The 22970-nt window shown below is 44.6% G+C and overlaps 1 protein-coding gene across 1 annotated transcript in view; it reads right to left on the bottom strand.

Annotated features, from left to right (window-relative positions):
* The window catches only part of LOC111140609 (gliomedin), a 57704-nt gene extending 37844 nt beyond the window's left edge, over positions 1–19860 (bottom strand). The window contains exon 1 of the mRNA XM_022492807.1: positions 19498–19860. Coding sequence (XP_022348515.1) covers positions 19498–19860 — 363 coding nt within the window. The remainder of the gene's footprint in view (positions 1–19497) is intronic.
* Positions 19861–22970: the final 3110 nt, after the last annotated feature.

Raw genomic sequence — 22970 nt, 5'->3', positions numbered from 1 at the left:
TACCCAATTTTGGGGGGACCCAACAAGAGAAAGAATACAAGTTCTTCTAAAAAGGACTTGGGTTTCCTGAGGTCAATAATTTACAAGTCTTTTGAGATAAACAAGGAAAGTTTGGGGATTGGTAAAGGAATAGATGAACTTTGACTTGCCTCTAGAGCTAATTTAGGTTTTGTGAAAAATCTGTAACATTAGGATCATTGCTCTCAATTCCTCCAAGAATTGGCTTATAACTGAAATGGCATCATAGATTGGTCCACCTGTACAGCTACATTATTCTCAATTTGTTTCTTTCCTTTTGGATACATACTTCTAATTTTTTTTTAATTTTATTTTTTGATAGAGAGGGAGGGAGGGAACACCAGAGGGGGAGTGGGACAGGGAGAAGCAGGCTCCCCGCCCAGCAAGGAGCCCGATGCAATGTGGGCTCAATCCCAGGACCCTGGGATCATGACCCGAGCCAAAGGCAGGCGCTTAACCAACTGAGCCACCCAGGCATCCCACATACTTCTAATTTTTAAATTCTTCTGGCGGTATTGCATAATCCCTTGGGAGTAAGACAGGTCCTCAAAGAGGGTGCAAAGGTATTACCTTCCCAAAATCCAGAGCCACTCCCAAACACAGCCCAAAGAAAGAACCAACAATCTGCTTGTCCCAGTCAGGCAGAAAGCCAAACCCATTTAGGCAAAACAAGACAAGCTAGAAGACAGTGAACATCCTTGGGCAAAAAAGGATTAACAAACAATGGTTTGGGATTTGAAAAGAAAGGCACAACATGGTATTTTATTTTCCTCTCCTGATGGGGTACTACAGACAGAGATTCAGAAGAACTGATTCTGGTAAGAATTTTAACCTCTCACTGGCTTCTGTCAGTGTTCCTCTGTAGGCTCTGGTAGAATGAAGATTTAATTGGCTTTATTAAAATGATTCATGAATTGGGAGCACCCCATCTAGCAAGTAGAAGGGAACTCTGCTGAGCTAAATAGAAGAAAGGGTTTTAAAGGCAGAGAAAGAGCATTAAAAAAAGACAGGAATTTATTAGCAAGGAATGCATTGTTTAGGCAAGGTTGCCCTCTTAAGGGGAGAAGCAGGGGTCTGTCAAAAATTTCCTAGTATTGGCCAGGAAATTCCATGTTGACTAGCTAAAGGTTACATTCCTTGGAGGTTGGGGGTCGGGGGGGTTGTTGAAACTGCTGCTAGTTTAGGTACTAAGTCTAGGTTTGGTGACTTGATCTAAGCAATGCCATTTGGGGCCTGCAGTTTTCCTTTCAGCATAAGGATATCCCGGACAAGAATGCTCATGGCAACATTGTGATGGCAAGAGCACCCAAACAACCTAAATGTTCGTCAATAAGGCAGCTGATAAACAGATGAAAAAGAATGAGGTAAAATGATATGTCCTCAGCTGGAAATACAGCCTTAGCATAGTCTTAACAAGGTACAGTCAAAGCCACAACACAGAATACAACTTTTCTGGTTAAAAAAGGATATCTAGACATGCGTAGATAAGCGCAGAGAAAAGCTGGGAGCATCATGAACCAATTATTGAGATTCTTTTTTCCCCTGGCGGCTGAGACCAGGGGAATGAAAAGGAGATTTTAATTTCTTCGTGAGTACAGTTTTAAAAGATATGTTGGGATAATGACTGATTTTTACTTTGTTAGGTTTTTAGTAATTTATTTATTTATTTTTTAAAGATTTTATTTATTTATTTTGACAGAGAGAAATCACAAGTAGGCAGAGAGGCAGGCAGAGAGAGAGGAGGAAGCAGGCTCCCCACTGAGCAGAAAGCCCAATGTGGGGCTTGAACCCAGGACCTGGGATCATGACCTGAGCCGAAGGCAGCGGCTCAACCCACTGAGCCACCCAGGTGCCCCTAGGTTTTTAGTAATTTAGTGGGAGAGAGAGAGCATGCACACATTATGTGAACTCAAAAGATGGGTCTAATGGCCCAGGTTTCCCTGGGAACCCAAACATCATACCTTCACTGTCGAGGCCGAGAAAAATTAAGGCCAACCCACCTCAGATTTAGCCTTAGCATAAGTACAGCCATCTTAGCTCCGGCAGCCATCTCAGACCCCTGTGCCCAAGGGCTGAACTTTCCCCTACTTTACTTTAGTTCTAAGGACCCCCACCCTGCTTTAGTAACAAGAACCCCCACCCTGCTTTGGTTCCAGAGACCCCCACCCTGCTTTGGTTCCAGAAACCCCCACCCTGCTTTAGTAACAGGAATCCCCACCCTGCTTTAGTAACAGGAACCCATAAATACCCCTGCCTTAACTAAGCTCGGGGTCCAAGTCCCTACTCTGCTGTGTCGGGTATACTTGGGCCCAAGCTTAAGCTTGTTGAATAAACCCTCGTGTGATTGCATCGGTGTTGGCTCCTTGGTGGTCTCTCAGATGTGAAAACTCGGGTACAACATTCACAATTATTCCCAACACTTGGAATAACTCAGACCTCTGTTGCTTCTAGGCAAATGAACATAGAATGGACAAGAACAATTGTCTAGCCCAGTGATTTTCAAAGTGTTCATTAGTCATAAGATTTTTCTTTTTCCCATATAAATTGCCAAAACCCAAAATAGAAAACAAACAACAAAAAAATTGAGCTACTCTGGGTGAACTGGGGTGAGGTTGGCCTTATTTATCTGTGAAATGAGAGCTTTGGACTAGACATGACTTCAAATTCTGCTCCAACCAGAAGATGGAGGAGAGAGGAGGTGGGGAGGGACACCCAGAGACCTAGAGTCATGGGAGGATGGAAGAGAAAGCTGAGGACCAGAGAGAGTAAGTGGAGTAGCTGGTCCAGGTTCACTCAGCTAGCTTCCAGAGCTGAGTACTATTTTCTTCCACAGGTAACTTTTCATACTGCTGAGCCTTTGCCAAAGGCTTTTCCCCATATTTTTGCTTTAGTTTGGTTTGAATATGAATAGGATATTAGATTTTTTACTATTTGAAAATGCATCAATCTTAAGAAATCTTTTCTGTGCAAAAGCGAAAGGTTTAGTGAAAAGTGTTTCTCATCAGAAGGAGCATTGCTAACTGCAGTGAGTTAACACTGTTCATCTGAACACAAAACTGAGGGTGGTTGGCTGGTTCCCCTCTTGAACTACTTTCCTTCACCTTTTACTCTCAGAAATGGTTCATGAAAAAGTAAGAGAGCAAACCTGCCCATCCACCCCAGCTTGCTCTGGTTTGAGCCCTGCTTAAACAAAGTATGCTGCAGTGGCTGCTTCTTTGTTCCCCAATTACAGTCTCTGGTTTGCTAGCCAGAACACTGTTCAGATTCCAAGTTACCTTTCAGATCTGACCTATGCCGTAACTTAAATTCCATTTTCCTTGGACAACTGAATACTCTTTATGACTCCCTGTAATTATGCAAATTGCTGCTATTATGCACATATAAATGATCCTTTAGAAACAGCTCCCCGGAGCTGATAATCAGCCTGCCATTGACTGTGGAGATGGGGTTCTGAGTGTGGGGGCCCAGCTGCTGGAGGGTTGGACCACAGGTGTTGGCGAAATCCTTTGTGGGGCCTGAAGCTGAGGTCAGCCACCGTGGACTCACCCCCATGAAAGACAAGAATTCACACTGGGGCCAAGACATGGTGGCCCAACGGGAAGGTGGAGTTTGCCTTGTATGGGGCTGAAATTCTTGGGTATGAACTTGTTCCTGCAGACCCACAGGAAGATCAGCAAAAGGTCTAGACATCTGTCAGCTCAAATAAGCAAGCCCTGGCCATCCCACACCAATGGCCTCAGGCCTAAGTTCTCCTGTCAGTTTATCCAGACTAGAATCCTGAAAGTCCAACTAAACCCCGCCCAGCCTTCCCCAAAGACCTTTGTTCCCACCAACCATGCCCCTTTTGAGCCCAGCAACATCAAGATATGGATGGTTGTTGGCACACTTCCCATGTGTTGCTCTGGCTTCTCAACAAGATGGGCTCATTGGTAGGGACTGTTCAATCCTTTTTCTTTATGCCCTACTGACTCATTAGTCCTGGTTCCCAGCATTGGAATGGCATTGGGCACAAAGTAGATGCTCAATAAGTCCTTCATAATTGGTTACTCACTTAACTGGAAGGAGAATGTACTCCTCAACCAATGATATTATTTCTTTCTGACCAGCACTAACATTGTTTATGAGAAGTGAACATCTAGCATCTTCATGCCTGCTTGTTTAAGAGAACTTTATTTTGGCAGACATGCCACTAAAGCCTAGAAAACAGGAGCTTGGAGCTGCCAGGATTATCCTAGTAGGGTTCCTGAGACATGGCTGTCCACTTCCTGCCCTCATTAACATCACTGTAAAACCAGAAACAATTGCTATTCCCCTGGTATGTAGGGAAATAACCTAAACCTTTCATGCTCTCTTGAGTAGAGGCAACTGCATGAGCCCTGCATCCAGTTGATTAGGGCCTGGGTCAGCTAGGCAGAGACTGGGGTGCTGACATGTAAGGGAGTCTCAAACATCAGTGAAAATCCAATGCCATGGGGAGAACATGCTATTTACCAGCTACTCTTGCTTTACTAAATGGATTAGGATGGGGGTGGAGGCTAGTCTGCCCTCCAAGCAGGGGTTGGATGTCTTCTCCCTGAGACATTTCTTTTGCAGAGTAGGGTCTGCAGAACTGAACTGAATTGCTGGAGACTGTACAGCCTCCTGCCACCCTCCTTCTCACCCTGTCTTAGCCACTGCCCAGACTCTAACAACATGCTCAACAAATAATCAAGGAGTGCTGGTTTAGAGTCCACCCACAAGTCTTGGCCAGCCCTCTTGTGCGCAAACCCACAGAAGCTGAAGCCGCTTGGGTTGGGCTCAGGACTCATCAACAATCCCAGTTGGAAGAGGTGGTTCCAGCAAACATCCTCACTGACGTCTCTGGCAAAATGGCTTTGAGCTGGGATCAGGGCCTGGGGACATTTATTAACACTGGGAACATCTGAAAATGTGCAGTTTAAGTTCCTGAAGGAGCATTTCCTTCCCTGGGTGTGCTTCGAGGATGTCTCTGGGCTCTGACCTCAGGTCAAACAGTGGTGGCAGATATTTGATATTTCTTGTTGATTGCTCAGGACCTTGTAGAAGCGACCCGGACCCTTGACAAAATAGGACTCATGACAATACTTACCCAGGGAGGAGCTGGGGGGAGTAATGATGCCCTCATAAAGACAACTTTTTATGTTTGTGTTGATGTTATATAAAGATATTTCATGATTTGCACATAAATGAGGTGGTTCTACTTTTCAAAAAATCATTAATTCGTGTCATTAAAAAAAATTAGACTAAAGTCTAGTTGCTAGCTTTAAAATGTAAAATGGAGTAAGATTTATAAAAGCAGCCAGACAAATCAATAAGCTCCCTAAACCAATGAGCAGAAATTGCCATTGGTCATTATGACCCCCTTCTTAAGCTTTTCCCTTCTTCTACCAGGCACCCCTCAGGCACCAACACGCCCCAGGTTCTCAATCTCATCCTGTCTGCTGTTCAAGTAGCTGCTGCTCGGGAATGGCCAGACCTTTTGCTTTTCCTTCTGTTGAGAGGCTGGGGGAGAGTCATTGGCAGCAAACAGCACTCCTCGAACCAATGGGCTGACCCAGCTCCAGAACCAGAAACCTGGGCCACTCCCAGAGAAGGCTCAGAACACGTTCTTTCTTCTACCAAATGGGAGACAGATGCAAACACAGAGACAATGTGACATTGTGTCTATCCTGAGACAGTTCTCTCCACAGCACCTATCATTTAAACAAATAAACAAACAAAAAAAGGTAACTTAAATCAAGTTATTAAGCTCAAATCTTTGCCCATACTTTAAGAAGTTATCTTGTAGTGAATTGCCTATTTTCACATCCAGCAATCTATTGACTAATTCTGGCCAATTGCTTCTTAAAGGGAAAAGAACATTCGTTTTTATTTGTGTATAGTTCAAACACATGTGAATCTAATGGAATAGCTTCTAAATGAAATTATATGTAACTATGAGAAAACAGAGGGGATGATCTGATCTTACGATCTTGAGATGGGGAACAACATTCTAAGCATAAAAGCAAAAGTAGAGCCTATAAATGAGAGGCTTTATAGATGTGAGTATGTGAAATGAAAAATTTTCAATGACCTTCAAAAGAAACTCTAGAAACAAAATGAAAAGACAGGAAATACCCAAGGCCACAAGGTGTGGTACAAAGAACACAGGCTTTGGAATCAGATCCAGCTCCATCTGATCTGAATTCCTGTTCTTTTACTCGCTGGCTCTGTGATCTTGAGCAACTTAACCTCTCAAAGCCTCAGTGACCTGTCAACCATGTGGAAATTACCCAAGGCCATGTGTTTTCTTCCCCTTGGTATAATTAAAGGGTGCCTAATTGGGGCCTCTGGGTGGCTCAGTTGGCTAAATGTCCAACTCTTGATCTCAGGGATGAGACTGAGCTCCATGTTGGGCTCCGTGCTGGGTGTAGAGCTAAGTGCCTAATTGAACTATAAGCACCCAAAACAAGGTAAAACTCACAACATCTAGCAACCAATAACAAATTACCAGATCTGCAAAGAAGCAGGTAAACAGAACCAACCCTTAATGAGGGAGGAAAAAAAATCAATCAACTGAAACTCACCCAGAAATGATATAAATGAATTATGAAACAAAGACAACCAAACAGTTATTTTAACTGTATTCCAAACGTTCAAGAAGCTAAAGACAAGACTGAACATGTTAAGTAGAAACATAAAAAATATAAAAAACACTAACTCAAACTTATAGCAATGGAAATTACAATGTCTGGGTGAAAAGTGCACTGAATGAGACTAAAATCAAGATTAGGCATTGCAGAATAAAGTTTGGTGAATGTGAAGACAAAGTAATATCAGCTAGCCAAAATGGAACACACAGAAAAAAAGAATTAAAAAGTAAACAGATCATCAATGTACTGTGGGACAACTCCAAGTAGCCCAATGCATGTGTAATCAGAGTCCATGACTGGCAGGGTGGGGAGGAGGGTAGAACAATATTTGAAAAAATAATAGCAGAAAACTTTCCAAGATTTCAAGAAAACTATAAATCTATTATCTCCTTCAAGTTCAACAAAACCCAAGCACAGGAACCATGAAGAAAATGACACTAAGGCATATCATAATAAAACTGCTTAAACATGTATTAAAAGGAAAATCTTAGGGGTAGCCAGAGGAAAAAAGACACAATCCATACATAGGAACAAAGACAAGGATAACAAGTCTTCTTGTTGGAAACAAAGCAAGTGAGAAAATAGTGGGGTAACATTTTTTTTTTTCCCCAAGCAGGGGGAGCAGCAGGCAGAGACAGAGGGAGAAGCAGGTTTGCGGGACTCCATTCCAGGACCCTGGGATCATGAACTGAACTGAAGGCAGACACTTAACCAACTAAGCCACCCAGGCGCCCCAGAACATCTTTAAAGTATTGAAGGGAAAATCAAAATAATTTTCAACAATGAAGGCAAAGACTTCAGACATTTTTGTATTGACCAGTACCATGCTGAAGCTAAAAGGGACCACCTGCTGTTGAAATGCCTTCTTGCTTCTGCCCAGCACTTGCCTTGGGAAGTCCTCCCCACCCTTCCAGGCTTAGCTCAAATGCTGCCTCCTTCTTGAAACCTTCCCTGACCGCCCACTGGATTTTAGTCTTACTTCTCTGAGGGTCCTATTATACTTTGCTCTGTGTCAAAAGTGCTTCCTTCCTACTAGCCAATAAGTATGTTGGGCGTTCTTCTCTTATTCTTCATCACCCACAGTGTGCACCCTCACTGCCCAGAATGGGCACTTAGCATTTGTTATATTAACTTACAAATTACTTACTTGCTTAAAGGCTTCTGCTAAACTTCTAAGATATTTCTAACTGACTTAGAAGTACTCATGGACAAACACTTGATAAGCCAGGCCCTGTGCTTATAAGGGTAAGAGAAAATCTCTGGGCACAAAAGCCTCACAATACAGTTAATTGGTTTAATTTCGTTGTTTATCAAAGACTTTTTTTTTTTTTTTAACAGTCTGAGTTTAATATGGAGTGGGAAGATTCTTGGTTAGAGCCTCCCAGGGTCCAGGTAATGAATATCCTCATATTCAGCATTTCTACTATAACCTGGGGACACTTCCTACTGGGGCCCTTTCCCAGACTTGTATGCAGCTCCCTCTTCGACTTCTTCACGTGGACCTCTAAAGGAAATCTTAGTGTTAACATGCCCCACACTGAACTCCTGATATTCCCCACAAACATCTGTAGTTCTGCTGTCTCAGTTAATGGCCACTAACCTTGAGGTCATTTAACATGTTTTTACCCCCACGCCTATATTCAGGCTGTCAGAAAATTCTATCAGTTTGACCATCAGACATATGTAGACACTGTCCACTCCTTACCGTATCTACTCCTTACCGTATCTGCTGCCAGCACCTTGATCTAAGTCACTCTCTTCTTTCACCTGGATTATCACAACAGCTACATAGAAAGCCTCCCTGCTTCCACTGCCCACCCCGACCCCACACAGAGTCTAGTCTAATCATAGTGATTTTCTTGAAAAGTTAGGTCACTTCTTCCATTCCTCTGCCTAAAATCTTCCAAAGACTCCCCCTTCAGGTCAGTGTCCTTACAACAGCCCACAAAGCAACATGTGAACTGTTCTCCAGTCCCTTCAGTTTTCTCTCTGACCTCCTTTCTGACCCAGTTCTCCCTCCCACTCTCTCTGCTCCATTTTCCTTCCTCAGGGCCTTTGCACTTGCTATTCCCTCTGTCTGAATGGCCCTTCCTCAGATATCCACATGGCTCACTTCCTCCTCCTTCAAGTTTTTGCTCATATGCCACCTTCTCAGTGGGGCCTTCCCCACCCACATGACTTATAATTCCATCTTCATCTTCCTCCTCTCTAATCGTCACCCCTGCTTTATCATTTTCCATAGCATTCATCACCTTCTAATACTGTAGATAATTATGTACTTTGGTTTTTGCCTGCCCTTCCCTTCCAGAACATAAAGTCCAAGGGACGGGGATTTGTAGGCTTTCTTCAGACTATTTCACACACAACCACAACAGTGCCTGGGACATAGTAGGTGCTCAATAACCACATATTGAATGAACAAATCTCTGACAGGTAGAGTAGATCTCTAAGTCTTACCGATACCTGACACCATCTCCTATTTGGTGAGTAGCATGAATTCTGAGGAAGGAATTTTAAAAATGCCCCAGGGCCCACCTTCAAAACTCTCAGCAGGGCAAGAAACCAGATTCAGAAACTGACAGATACCTTCTTTAGATGTGTACTTGTTGAGTTGTAGATGAATTCATCAGTGAAGAGGTATTTGTCAACTACCTCACTAGAAGCATAGCAAAGAATGGTGAGATGTATTTAAAGAGACAAGGTGACTGAAGGTGACAAATTGGAGACCGAAACTGTGCACAGAGTTTTAGTTTGTGTGGTACAGATATATAAGTGCAGAAGGAATTAGGGAAGGAAAAGATAAGTGTTTTGAAGTGACTGAGAATCACTTGTCCCCTCCTGGCCTCTAATGGAGCTCTCTGAAGTAGGAGTGTTGCTGGGATAATCTTTCACCAACCATTAATAACAACACTTTGTGCTCACATTGTTCTCTTCAACAGGCATCTTCAGATAATTTCTGATTTTTATCTAAGCATTCTTATCCTTAACTTTAGTCAGAAAAGTATTTATAAACTATAAAAGTAACTTGTCAGTGATGGGGAAATGGACAAAGAATTAAACCATTATCCCCAAACTCTGTCCTGTGGCATTCTTTGTACATAGCAAAAACATTTGTGAAGATGTTTTATCAATCTACTCCTTGCTCAGCCCCCTCTTCCTTCCTCTTTGTATCAGGGAATAGCTATAAGTGGTTATTCCAGAAAACATTTAGAGGAGGTCCTTAGGGACGAGATGCTCACCCACAAAATAATTATTGATTCTATTAGCCTTGGAACACAATGGGATCATTGGTTTGACAAATATGTTGTTCCTATAGGGTTCAAAAAATTTTGGTCAGTGAAAGAATAAATGCATGAGTTCACGTTGGACATGAATAAAGATATTTGCAAATTATATTTAATATAATTAAATTCCCTAAAAAAAAAAATATATATATATATATAGTGTGTGTGTGTGTGTGTGTGTGTGTGTGTGTATGTATATATGTATTGGAATACATATATATGTATATATGTATTGGAACACACACACATATATATATGTATATATGTATATATGTATTGGAATACATATATATGTATTCCAAAGATTCCTGAGATTCCAAACTTTAGAGTCATCCTAGGATCTGCCCTTTCTTTGGCAAATTGCGTTGATTCAATCAGCATTATTTTTATTACAAGGTTTCAGAATTCCCTGAAGCTCAGAAAGGAAGCATTTGAGATATACTAAAATATCAGTAATAATAAGCTAACACATACTGAGTTGTGGACACCACGCCAAAGACTTTATATGAGTTACTGAATTAAATCCTTATGGTAGACACTGCTGTCATTGCCTTCTTAAGGATGAGAAAACTGAGACACAGAGAGCTTGACCTGTCAAAGGTCAAACACCTAAAAGGGAGCCAGGAGGAAACACATAGTATGATTCTAGCACTCACTGTAAAGGCTTTGGGTCTGCATTTTCCTTTTTAGGCTTGTAAAGCCCTTTCTCTTAGAGCAAACACAGAGTTCTTGGAAGCCGGATGTTCTCCTTTCCCTGAATGCTTTCTTTTCTTAGTTTACCTCTCTTCCCACCCTTTTTCTCCCTCTCTTTTCATCTCATATTTAATCTCAAAACAAATTCAGCATCCTCACTTAAAAATTTTTTAAGTTATTTTTTAGAGGGTGGGGAGGGGACAAGAGAGAGACAGAGAGAAAATCTTAAACAGGCCCCAGGCCCAACATGGAGTCCAACAGAGGGCTTGATCTCAGAACCCCGAGACCATGACCCGAGCAGAAATCAAGAGTCGGAAGCTTAACTGAATGAGCCACCCAGATGCCCCCTGGCATTCTCACTTCTGAATTAACCTGCTTCAGTGTTTCCTCAATTCTGCTTGTGATGTCTTCACTCTTCTCAGTGTTGGATGGATCTGGACCAGATACTTCCTTTCTCTTTCTTATATCCAATTAGTTACCAGTTTAATTTCATTTTTCTGTCTTGGTATTTGTAGGATATAGATCTTCTTCTCCATTTCTGATGCCACCACCTTAGCCAGACATCAATTCTTTTTTTGCCCGGACCGAGGCAATAACTTCCCACCTTTCTTCTTGCCTCTGGTCTCTCCCCCGCCTGTCCTGCACTACAAACAAGACCAATCCTACAAAACCACTTTCTTCATGACTCCTTCCCATCGAAAGATCTACAATGCTCCCAATTGTCTATCAGATTCATTCTCAACTTCTCAAAAATGTAAATTGAAGGAATTCCCCTCCCCGTAGCCCAAACTCTCCAGTGCGGGAAGATCTTCTTGGTCCCTTGCTCTTCCAGCCTGTGACCATTGTCATTCCAGTCCCTCGACCTTGGCGTAAGTTCTTCTCCATCCTTGGAATGATTCACCTTCCTTGCCTGCCCAAATCTTACCAACCCCATATTGTCCACTTGAAGTTCTGTCTCCTCCATGAAATCTTCCTTCATCACTTTGGTGAGAATGATTTTCTCTCTTCTTGACTGCCCTGATGCTTACCACACAGCTCACTATGAAGGATTTTTCCCTAAAGGTCTCCCTTTTCAGCGAGATTGTTTCCAAGGTCCTCAAGTGCTACCTAGAGGGAGAAGGCATTTTTCACCTTTGAGTGAAAATGAATCCAGACTCCAACAGTCAGTCATCCATCAAGTTAATGAAAAACCAGGGGATTATTTTGCAGTTGTCAGTTCATCATTTTAGCTCAGGCATAGTTAGCCACAATTTTTCCCCAAGTACTTCACATCTTTACATATAGGCCAGGCAGGGTCTCCAAAGTTCCCAGCACTTTGGTGAACACAGGAAACTTTCTGAATGGCAGATGAAAGGTTACTCTACCTACTGCATTCAGAACAAACTCCACAAATTGCATTTTGAATGATCTTCAGTTGGTCTTGTTGTTTTAACTCTACCTTTCAGTAAAGAAAATTGTGGTTGAACTTTAGTTAAACTAGAAGTAAATTATATCTACTTAAAATACAGAGCTGTTAAAACCCAAAGAGCTACATAAAAGCAACTGATGGGCTGAAAAATGCTCTCTTTGTAGCAGAATCACAACCGAAAACTTCAGTTTATTTCACACAACATGACCTTTAGTCTGTAGATAAAATGCATGTAAATTACGCTTAAATGTCAACGAGATTTGACCAAGGATTTCTTCTATGGGAGCGATGGGGGAGGCGGGGGGAGAGGGCAGGAGTTTGAGGAATGCAGAGGAAAAAAAAAAAAGCTTTTTTTTTTTTTTTTTCTCAGATAAATGTGTTGTGTCAGATCTGAAGCCTGTTCTGACAGTTTCCACATAAGTAATCCAATCCTGGAGAACATGAGACCCCAAGAAGTAAATTGTTTTTCTTTCTTAGAAGTTGTTTTTGCTCTACCTTCAGCTCACATTTTGTCAGTTTTCCAAATGAAAGAAACCAAAACATTTTTTAGGACTGCCACTGACAGTAAGCAGTAGGAGATGACAACAGCTGAGCCACTCAGAAAGGGGGTCAAGATGACTTTACCGTAGTGGGTGTCAAAGCTTGTCATCAGTGGCCGTGTAGAAGGGATGGGGGCCTGGGAAATCCTGACCAGTTTGAGAAGACCTGTCATCCCATCAAGGTTAACTCCATTTTGCTTTCATGACAAGGTGATTTAGGCTGGTGTGATGTCAGTCTGCTATCAAGAAGCCAAATATGATCCTGAAGCAGTAGCTGACAGAAGCACATGTGAGCAGAAAACTTGGCATTCTGAGGGAACTGGTGATAAACAATAAATCCAGAAAGAAGATGCTGAGATAATGGGGCAAGAAGGGCTAACACGAAAGTAAGAGTGAAAAATCTTCATAACGCAACAACGAAGAGCTCCTGGAACCTGACTACACCAGGTGCTGTTCTTGACCTACCTCCTTTCCCTTAACCCCCCTACGGACAGTATGAGGTACACGTTATTATCTCAAGCTTGCACGTGAGGAAACTGAAGTTTGGAGCAGTTAAGACTCATCCAATGTTGCCCAGCTATAAGGCTGTGGGCCTAGGATATGAATCTATCTGACTACCTAGTTTGCTCTGCTCACCACCACAACATATTCAGGGAAGCATCAGGGAGGGAGAATTTGGCTGAGAATCTGAGAGTGAGGAAGGAATCCCAGGTTGCTCAAATTAGGGCTGCCACGCAATGGCTGAAGGTGGCAGGAGTACTGTGTTGTTGGTGAGCCTGGGCCAGCGGTAGAACAGATCCTGGGACAAGGGCATTGGGGATGATAAAAAACCTCCTGACATTGGAAGCCTCATGATCTGAGAAGTCATTCTGGAACTCACCCAGAAAGGGCCCTCTGCCCGAAGATCTCTCAGCCCGTGCTCTGGGGGCAGTGCCACTAACAGGCGGGCTGGCCTGGGGAGTAGTGCCTTTCCAGGGGGGCATGTGGCTTTGAGTTCCAAAGGCAAAAAATTCTTTCTGTCCCTGGCATAGAGGTTGAAGGAAAGGCAGGAATGCCATTCACGTGGTCAACACAACTGCTCTGTTCTCGTGGGTCCAGGTGCTCAGTCTCGGCCCACTTGTGTTTACACATGTCCCTAGAGAATCATGACAACTGTACATCTACATTGAGTGATTTATTTCCATGTATGCAAAATGTGTTTTGATAAAGTGTCTGAAGCTAGTAAGGAGCTAGCTCTTGCCTGACTTCCTCAACGTGTCATCATGAGTTAATTTTATGGGTGTGTTCACAGTACCAACAGCAGACAAAATCTTAGCAGGCACATAGCTTCAAGTTCTCCCCACCCTTAATTGACACTCAGAAATGGCTTCTGACATGTAAACCAACCACAGTGTCAGGTGTGACATCCCAAGTGCCCACATGCACCTGCTGCTATGACAAAAGCCATGGAGACATACCTCCCAGGCACTGCATGTGGGTTTGTGCCTTTGGCTGCCCTGTCTTTTCTTGTTCTTCTGTATCAGGCCTCTGATCTCTCATCAGGGACTGTTCCATAGGACCTAATGGGGTACAAACCTCCCCCTTCAATTGGAATTAAAGAGAACAATGGAGTTTGAAGCAAGGCTTAGATATGGAGTTAGTGTTGGTTAAATGCTGTCCTAACATGACTGTTTTTGACTTGGGGAGCTGGCCTAGAAGGAGCGAAAGGCCTGAGGGCCAGCTTGGCCTGGCAGCCCTCTTCCAGGGTAGGACTGCTCTTTGGGTCAGCTCAATTCTAGATTCTGTCTCCTTGGGGGAGGTCTTAAAACCCTGTCAGAATGGCTAAAATTAACAGGTCAGGAAACAGATGTTGGCAAGCATGGGGAGAAAGGGGAACCCTCTTACACTGTTGGTAGGAATGCAAGCTAATACAGTCACTCTGGAAAACAGCATGGAGGTTCCTCAAAAACTTGAAAATAGAGCTACTCTAAGACCCAGCAATTGCACTTCTGGGTATTTACCCTAAAGATACTAATGTAGTGATCCAAAGGGGTACCTGCACCCCAGTGTTTATAGCAGCAATGTCTACAATAGCCAAATTATGGATAGAGCCCAGATGTCCATCAACAGTTGAATGCAAAAAGAAGATCTCTCTCTCTCTCTCTCTCTCTCTCTCTCTCTCACACACACACACACACACACACTGGAATATTATGTAACCATCAAAAATTATGTAACCATCAAAAGTTGCAAAGCATTTTCAATGACGTTGGTGGAACTAGGGGGTATTATGCTAAGCAAAGTAAGTCAATCAGAGAAAGGCAAATACTGTATGATTTCATTCTCATGTGGGATTTAAGAAACAAATAGATAAACATTAGGGGAAGGGACAGGAAAATAAAATAAGATAAAAACAGAAAGGGAGGCACACTGTAAGAGACTCTTAACTCTAGGAAACAAACTGGGGGTTGCTGGAGGGAAGGTGGGTGGGAGGTTGGGCTAAATAGGTGATGGGCATTAAGGAGGGCATGTGATGTATCTCATGAGCCTTGGTGTTATAGTGTTATATGCAACTATGAATCACTAAATTTTACCCTAAGCTAAAAAAACAAAACAAAACACAAAAAAACTAAATTAAAAAAACCCCAGGGTTAACCCAATCCTAGAACAACCCTGATTTCATTGCTTAGGTTCTCCAAAGGAACAACCCCCAGTGTCATCCCCACTCTGATGGATGACAGTCTAACGAGGAGTTGGCAAGCTTTTTCTATAAAGGGCCAAAAAGAAAATATTTTAGGCTTTGTGGGCCATATGGTTTCTGCTGCAGCTACTCAGTTCTGCTGTTGTTGTGTGAAAGTAGTCACAGACGATATGTGAACAAACGGGCATAGCTGTATTCCAACAAAACCTTATTTATGATGACTGAAATTTGAATTTCACATAAATAATGTTTGTATGTCACAAAATATTCTTCTTCTTTTGGTTTTTTAACCCTTTAAAGGTGTAAAAAAATCATTCTTACTTTGTGGGCTTGCAGGTGGCAGGCCTGACTTGGCTATAGGGCACAGTCTACTGTCCCCTGGTCTGAATCCTCAGCTTTTACACCATCTGGAGGTGACTGACTCCAAGAGGTAGGAAAGGGAGGTAAACCCTGACACAGCCAATTTAGGCCTTTCAGGGAGCTAGCATCTCTGCAAGCAGGACCTGTGGCTATAGGTAACATGATTTCCACCCCATAGACAAGATAATGTATAGATCCATGTAATTCATTACATTCATTACATTCATCATGAAAAGCTCTGTTTGTTACAATACTGCGTTAGACAGCTCAAGACAGCTGGCATTTCTTCCTTGAGAACTATCCTCAGAACTGGACCACAGGCTTTTGAAAAAGCCACAGTGCTGGGAAATCTCCATCCACTGAAGATGGGGTTGATTTTTAGAAACAGCCAAAAAACTAAACAAAACCCGGACCAAACTAAACACACAAAGAAACCTAGCTCCACTCAACCAACAATAACAATGGCACAGTTACTAGTACCCTTGCAGAACCAGGGTGAGAACTCCGTGGGGGAGGGGGACGTGGTGGAGCTAAGTAAGGCCATTTCTGTTCAAAACCATGCATGATTATAAGATGAGACTGCTGGGAACTAAGCTTGGTAGTCCTAACATGGCCCCTAACAATGTGAGTGTTGTTTGGCCAACACGCTCAGCCAGTTAAAAACAATTCTTTGGAATTTTTTGGTCAATATTTCAAAGCCAAGAGATTTCACATAAAAAGTCAGATTTTTTCACTTCAAAAAAAATCAAAAGATCAGACACACTGAGCTCTTGCTTTTATACAGGAACAACCAGGGAGAGCCCGCCCCCCCTCTCCTTTAGAAAGAGCGCAAACTTTAGGCTGGCAGAGTCTCCACCATGCCTTATTACCCCCCAGTCCAGGGGCAGCACCCATGTAATTTTGTGATTATGGCCTTTTCACTCACAATTAGAGTAACATAATCACATGGTTCCGAAGTCAACATAATACACAAAGCTACACAGTGAGTGCACACAAGCAGTGGCAGAGGGAGAAGAAGAGGGAGAAGCAGGACTTGATCCCAGGACCCTGGGATCATGAGCTGTGCCAAAGGCAGATGCTTAGCTGAATTAGCCACCTAGGCAGGCCTGAAAGTACCCTTTAAAACATTGTTTCCTCATGTGAATAATTCTGTATTTTGAGGAAAAAAACAGGGAGTAAAAATGAGAAAAATGTGCCAAGGTGAATGATGCTAGAATAAAGTAAAAGGCTTTCAGCAATAAAATGGGTACCTCTGCTTGAAGCAGACAGAGGCCTCAAAGAGACGTGGTGGGAGCAAGATGCTCAATGTTGTTCACTGTCAGCAGGAAGGCTTGTCAATGTCCAGGCATGCCAGACTGCACCTCTAACAGTTAACTCAGAATTTCTGGTAGTGGGATCTAGGTATCAGTCATTTTGAAAGCTCCCTATGTGATTTCAGTGTGCAACCATCACTCTTGAACCATGCTGTTCAAAGTGAGGTCCTCAAAACAGCAACATTGGTGTCAGTGGGAGCGTATGAGAAATGCAGAATCTCAAGCTGGAAATTAGATCTTCTGAGTCAGAATCTGCATTTGAACAAGATTGTCAAGGTATTCACCTGCTTATTACAGTAGAGAAGTAGTGATCTAGAGCTTTCTCAGAGTGGCACCTGGAATCACCTGTATCTAACTCACCGAGGGGCTGGGAAGGTAGGAGAATGGGGAATCGCATACTTACTAAGGAAGACAATTCTGGAGATGATCATTTTATAAGTTCGAGGGTGGGACCGTGGAATCTGTGTTTCAGTGTGTTTCCAGGTGACCCCCTCCCCTACTGCTTGAGAACTTGAGAACAACCGGCAAGAAGACAGCTACTCTCTCCCAACCAGCATGGAAATTCCCTCAAAGCATACCCATTACAATGGGGGATGAGCTGGTGATAACCTATGAATGCCTCTCAGCCCAACAAATGTGATGTTTCTGCTCTCCGACCTCTAACAGAGCAGGTGGTGATAGTTAAATCTAGCTCTCAGATTGAGACAGAAATGGATCTTTGTTCTCTTGGGTTAGTGACTGAATAAGCTTTAATACACAAGCTTCTACCTTAAAAGCAGGATTAAAAATATAAAATGTTGATGCTCAGATGCATCCTTCTTGAAGGGTTTCAAAAAATCCTCAAAATGCATGGTAGAGAGTCAAGAGAAAGAGTTAATGCCCTGAAAGGAGATTTCTTCACTTTACAGAGGTCTTTTAAATTTTTTTTTGCTTGGGGGCACCTGGGTGGCTCAGTCGTTAAGCGTCTGCCTTCACCTCAGGTCATGATCCGGGGGTCCTGGGATCAAGCCCTGCATCGGGCTCCCTGCTTGGTGGGGAGCCTGTTTTTCCCTCTCCTGTTCCCCCTTGCTTGTGTTCCCTCTCTCGCTGTGTCTCTCTCTGTCAAATAAAAAAATATATATATCAGACGTCTAATTTAATTTTTTTTAAAAAAATTATAACATGGATGAGAAAAAAAAAATGAAGCCACTAATGGAAAATTTGATCTCTCTCAAAAGATGTATTTGCAGTATCTAGTACTTCCATCATGTAGTTGTAAAAGCATTTCAACTCATATGAGATACTTAAAAGCTTTTCTGATGCAGAAGCTTTAAATGAGTTTATCTTCAAATCCCTAGGATTCCCAAGTATGGCTCACACTTGACTTGGGGTGCCAGAACTGAAATCTTTGTAGTTGTAAAATGAAATAAGACCAGTGCAGTCGTAATGGATAATGAAACAGAATTGGGAAAGGCCATGTGATCTAAATGTAATCGTTAGATAATTATTGAGTTAAAAATCAGCAAAAGCGGGGCGCCTGGGTGGCTCAGTGGGTTAAGCCCCTGCCTTCGGCTCAGGTCATGATCTCAGAGTCCTGGGATCGAGCCCTGCATCGGGCTCTCTGCTCTCTAGGGGAGCCTGCTTCCTCCTCTCTCTCTGCCTGCTTGTGATCTCTCTGTCAAATAAATAAATAAAATCTTTAAAAAAAAAAATCAGCAAAAGCAAAGAAACTTCAAACTGGAAAAAAAAAAGATTTTTGAGGTTTTGCTTTAAAGACATTAAGAGCAGAGTTTCTTAAACCTTTTAGGGGGAGTGCAAATCTAATGAAAATCTAATGAAAAGCCATGGACTCTACCCAGATGCACGGCCCCTAAATGCACACTGGTAATTTCTGGAGTTCTATAGACCTGCTGGAGCCCACATGAGAATCTCAGCTATCACAGAGGATTTTAAGAAAATTTCTCCATTTTGATCTCTCCCATTTGGAACCGCTTTAGACCCAAGAGCAACTTTCTCAGCACCAAGGTTCCAGGTGACTGGTAAAATTAGGGCTGGTTGTTTTCCCTTCAACCAATCTCATGAGGCTGGTCCGAGGCCAGGTGAAAAGCCAGACCACTAGCTGAAGCCAGGTAAAGAACCCTTTTATTGAAGATGTCTGTGCTCCCAGAAATGTCTTCCCTGTGCTCTCAGGGGGGCTCCAGCGAGTCTCACAGGCAAAGCCCAGGGCCGCTGTGGCTCCCTTCACCTCAGATGGTGAAAACTTTAATCCAGAGTTAGGAAGGAAAGCAGTCTCTCTTAAACACTGCCTGCACCCCTTGTTTACCTGCAGACCCAAAGATGTCAGAGGTGGAAGACAGCCCTTCACGCCCTCCCCCATTTAACAGAGGAGAAAACGGAAGGGCTAAGTTGCCTGCCGGGGTGACCTCCCCAGCCGGGCTCACACCCAGGGCCCTCTCTCGCAGCACGTCGCCGTCTAGCCAGGGGAGCGAGCTCAGGGCGTCGGGGCCTCTCTCCCCACACTGCCCACCGCCCACCCTGGCGGAGGCGCCACGCGGAGCCGAGCCCCCGCCTACCGGCACCATGGAGTAGGTCATCATCATCAGCATGTCGTGGCTCTCGGCGCGGATGTGTGGCGCGGGCTCCCCGTTGTGGCTGCGCTTGTTGCGCGCGGCGCTGGCGGGGTCCGGGGGTGGCGCGGGCGCCCTTCGCCGCGCGCGACTCAACTCAGCCAGGAAGGAGCGCACCGCACTGTCCTCGCGCTGCTCCCGGCCGCGCTGAGCCTCCAGCGCCCGCACGGCTGCGCTCAGCCCGCGCCACTGACACAGCGCGAACACGGTGCCCGCAGCATTGAGCGCTGACAGAAGCGCCACCGCCGCCAGCGCGCCCCGCAGCCCCCAGCCGGAGCCCCCGCGGCCTCGCTCCGCGCCCCTGGCCATGCTCTGCGCACCTCGGGCCGGGCAGGGCTCGCCGCCTCCCACCGGGCAGCCTTTATACGCCGCGGGCAAGCCGTGGGCTGGTGGCAGCGCTGTGAGTCACGCTTTTTGCCCGGGCTGGCGGGGCGGGTTGGGGACAGTAGTGGTGGCGCCTGAGCAGCCCGGAGGGACAGGCGGGGGAGAGGGGGATAGGAGCAAGTGGAGATGGCCGGCGCGGGGAAGAGGTGGGCCGGGCTCTTGCTCCTGGTGCCTGGCCAAGAAAACGGGCAAACCCAGGTCTCCCTCCCTTTCTCACTGCCCTGCTTGTGGGCATTGTTGTGGCCCAGGCCCGCAGAGTGAGGGTCAGACTGAGGGGGAGAGCAGGAATTCTTAAGGCGCTAGAAGTCACTGAATTCCACTCCCTTCTCCCCACACGCTGACCTCTCTGGAGAAAAGGGTCAGCATGCCTAGATGCCAAGATATATGCCCACTGTCCCTAGGTTTGCTGCTGGGCAGGGACCCAGGCTGCCCATCATGTGGCCACTGAAGACCCCATGAGATCTTTCCCAGGAAGGGGATGGAGAGAGACAAGGAGACAGTTGGCATTGGAGGGTTAAAAAGGCCACCCATCAGAATGAGAAAAGCCTTGCTCTGCCTGAGAAGGAGTCCTCTGTGAAGGAGATTTCTAGGATGTGACAGGCCAAGAACTCTGACATGAGATCCATATCTAGGAGACAGCAGGGTGAGGAGAAAAAAAAACTCCAGGGTGGAAATCAGGAGACCTGATTCTAACCCCATTCTGCTACTACTCAACTGAAGGGCTTTGTGCATGTCCCAAGACCACTCTGAATTGATTCTGAGGTGCTTTCTGGCTGAAGAGTTGGGACCCTGGCTAGGCTCTTTCTGGACCTTACTTAGCCTGCCTTGCTTGAGGGGACAGTTGCCTCAAGCCTCCTAGTTACCCCTTCCTTTTCCTGTCAGCTCACATGCCTATACCTCAAGGATCACTATCCTTCAAATGCAGAGTCATGGCTCAACCTCCTCAGAGGACCTCTCCACCCCATTTCTCACCTTTCCCCAAATGGCTCTGCCTCCCTGCAGCCCCAGACCCCACGGGAGACCCTAGTGGTGTTGGAAGACCCCAATCAGAAGCCAAGATTTCTGTTTCCACAGCCCGTTATTTCAAAGGAGGAGGTGGACCCCTGCCATCAGCCAGCTGAAGCTGTCACAGTTCTGTATCAAGGTCTGGATTCCCGAGTTTTTATTGGGACGTTGACAAACTTTGCATATTCTTAGGAGAGTATCCGGGATCAGGAGGACTTAGGAAAGCATGAAGTTCCAGGTGGTTCATGAAGGACCTCAACTACAGGGACGTGATGTCTGGGAGGGAATGGAGGTGATACAGACAAATCTGTCCAGTTTCTCCCAACTCAAACATACTGTGATCTACTTGAAGAACGCCATGTATCCTTAGGTAAGGCTTAGGATGCCAGGCTTAAAGCAATGGATAGAAGCCACAGAAAGAGCTGGGAATCAGGCTCAGTAAGTTCTTCATTTAATTCACTAAAAGTTAATGAACTGTGTGTCAGGCATAGTGATGGGCATTGGAGGTACAGAAATGAACTAGGCAAGCCGCTTGCAGTGTGAGCAGTTGGAGTCCCACAGAGCCTGCTGAGCTTCTCTTTATCCTAATGTTCATTATAGTTACTACTGCCTGACCATGTCCATGAGGAAGGGCACCACCAACAATAACAAAGTATACAGCTCCTGAGGTTAGGGGCCACATAGTGTTTGACCTTGTCTCCCCCAACACCAGGCACAGTCTTCGGCTTGAAATTGCCATTCAATAATTCCCTATTGAACGAGTGAATGAACAAATGGCTGGATAGTGAATGTATGTCTGTGTAAGACGATGTGTGCCTAGTGGTAGTAAGGCTTAAGCACAAAACTCTACTCGTGCCACCGAACTGGAGCAACTTTCCTTGGAAGGCTGCCTATTCACTGGGGAGAGTAACCACAGCCTACCCCACACGCCTTCAACCCCTCTGGTTGAGAGCCCATAGTCAGTAGGGGAGTGGTGTTCCAGTTCTATTTGGAACCAGCCAGGCTTTATCTGATGAGCTCACGTGAAGATGCTACCCTTCTTGGGATGTAGGACTCAAGAAGTTTGTGGCATGGACTTTGGGCCGGCTGGGTGGAGTGCTTGGGATAATGCACTCAGAGAGAGCAGAGAGGCAGAAAGAGCAAAGGGAAGACAAGATTCCTCTTCCACTCACCACTTCTTCCAGTTCCTTCTTCAAGTCTTTCTGTGTAGGAATATAATATTTTATTGGAAAGGAGAAGGGTGGGGCAAGTTGTTATGGCCTACGAGGCAGGTGTCTTCACTCATCCCTCCCCACAAGATGGCTGTATCCAAGCAACTGGCCTTGCTCTGTTCTCTTTTCCCTTTCTTCTCTGTCTTCTCTCTACACCCTCACTCCACCACAGTTCCATGCACTGACACTTCTCCTTCTCTGTCCTATCTCAGAGTTGTGCCCGTCTAAGGCCTAGCTCAGAACCCTGTCCCTGTCCCTCATCAAGCCTTGCCTTCCTGAATTCTGGAAGCCTCAGGGACTCAGAGCCTAGAAGCATGGACTTTGGAATCAGATAGAACGAAGCTTGAAACTGCTTTTGAAGTTTACAACCTTGGGTATGTTACTCAGCTTTTCTAAGGAGAGGGTCATATCCATCTCCTAGCTTGTGAAGATTTAATGAGAATACACATTTAGAGCACTTGGCATAGAGTAAATGCTCAGTGGACATTAGTGCTATTGCCTATGGGGTGTCTGAACTTGCTGACACCCTTGCTGTGCTTTGGCCTGTTTACCAACATCTTAGTTCTTCTAGATCTTACTTCTTTTGTTGAGTTATAGTATGCTTAAGAAGGGGACCTCTCTTCACTGTGACACAGCAGGGGCTATGCCAAATAAGAATATCAGATTAATAAATTGATTAGCTAATTACCCTTCTTTTGGATGTTTTCTGTGGAATAGAACTTTTCAATGCATGGTAAACTTGGCCTCTTTTCTGAACATAGTGGCTTTGAGATTGGCTTTCTGGAGCCTTTCCATCTCTGGCTTCCTAAGCCTCCCATG

This window comes from Enhydra lutris, unplaced genomic scaffold, assembly GCF_002288905.1.
Source record: "Enhydra lutris kenyoni isolate GAN:26980312 unplaced genomic scaffold, ASM228890v2 scaffoldscaffold4, whole genome shotgun sequence".
In the NCBI taxonomy this organism is placed as follows: domain Eukaryota; kingdom Metazoa; phylum Chordata; class Mammalia; order Carnivora; family Mustelidae; genus Enhydra; species Enhydra lutris.
This window is presented reverse-complemented; position numbering and strand designations above follow the sequence as displayed.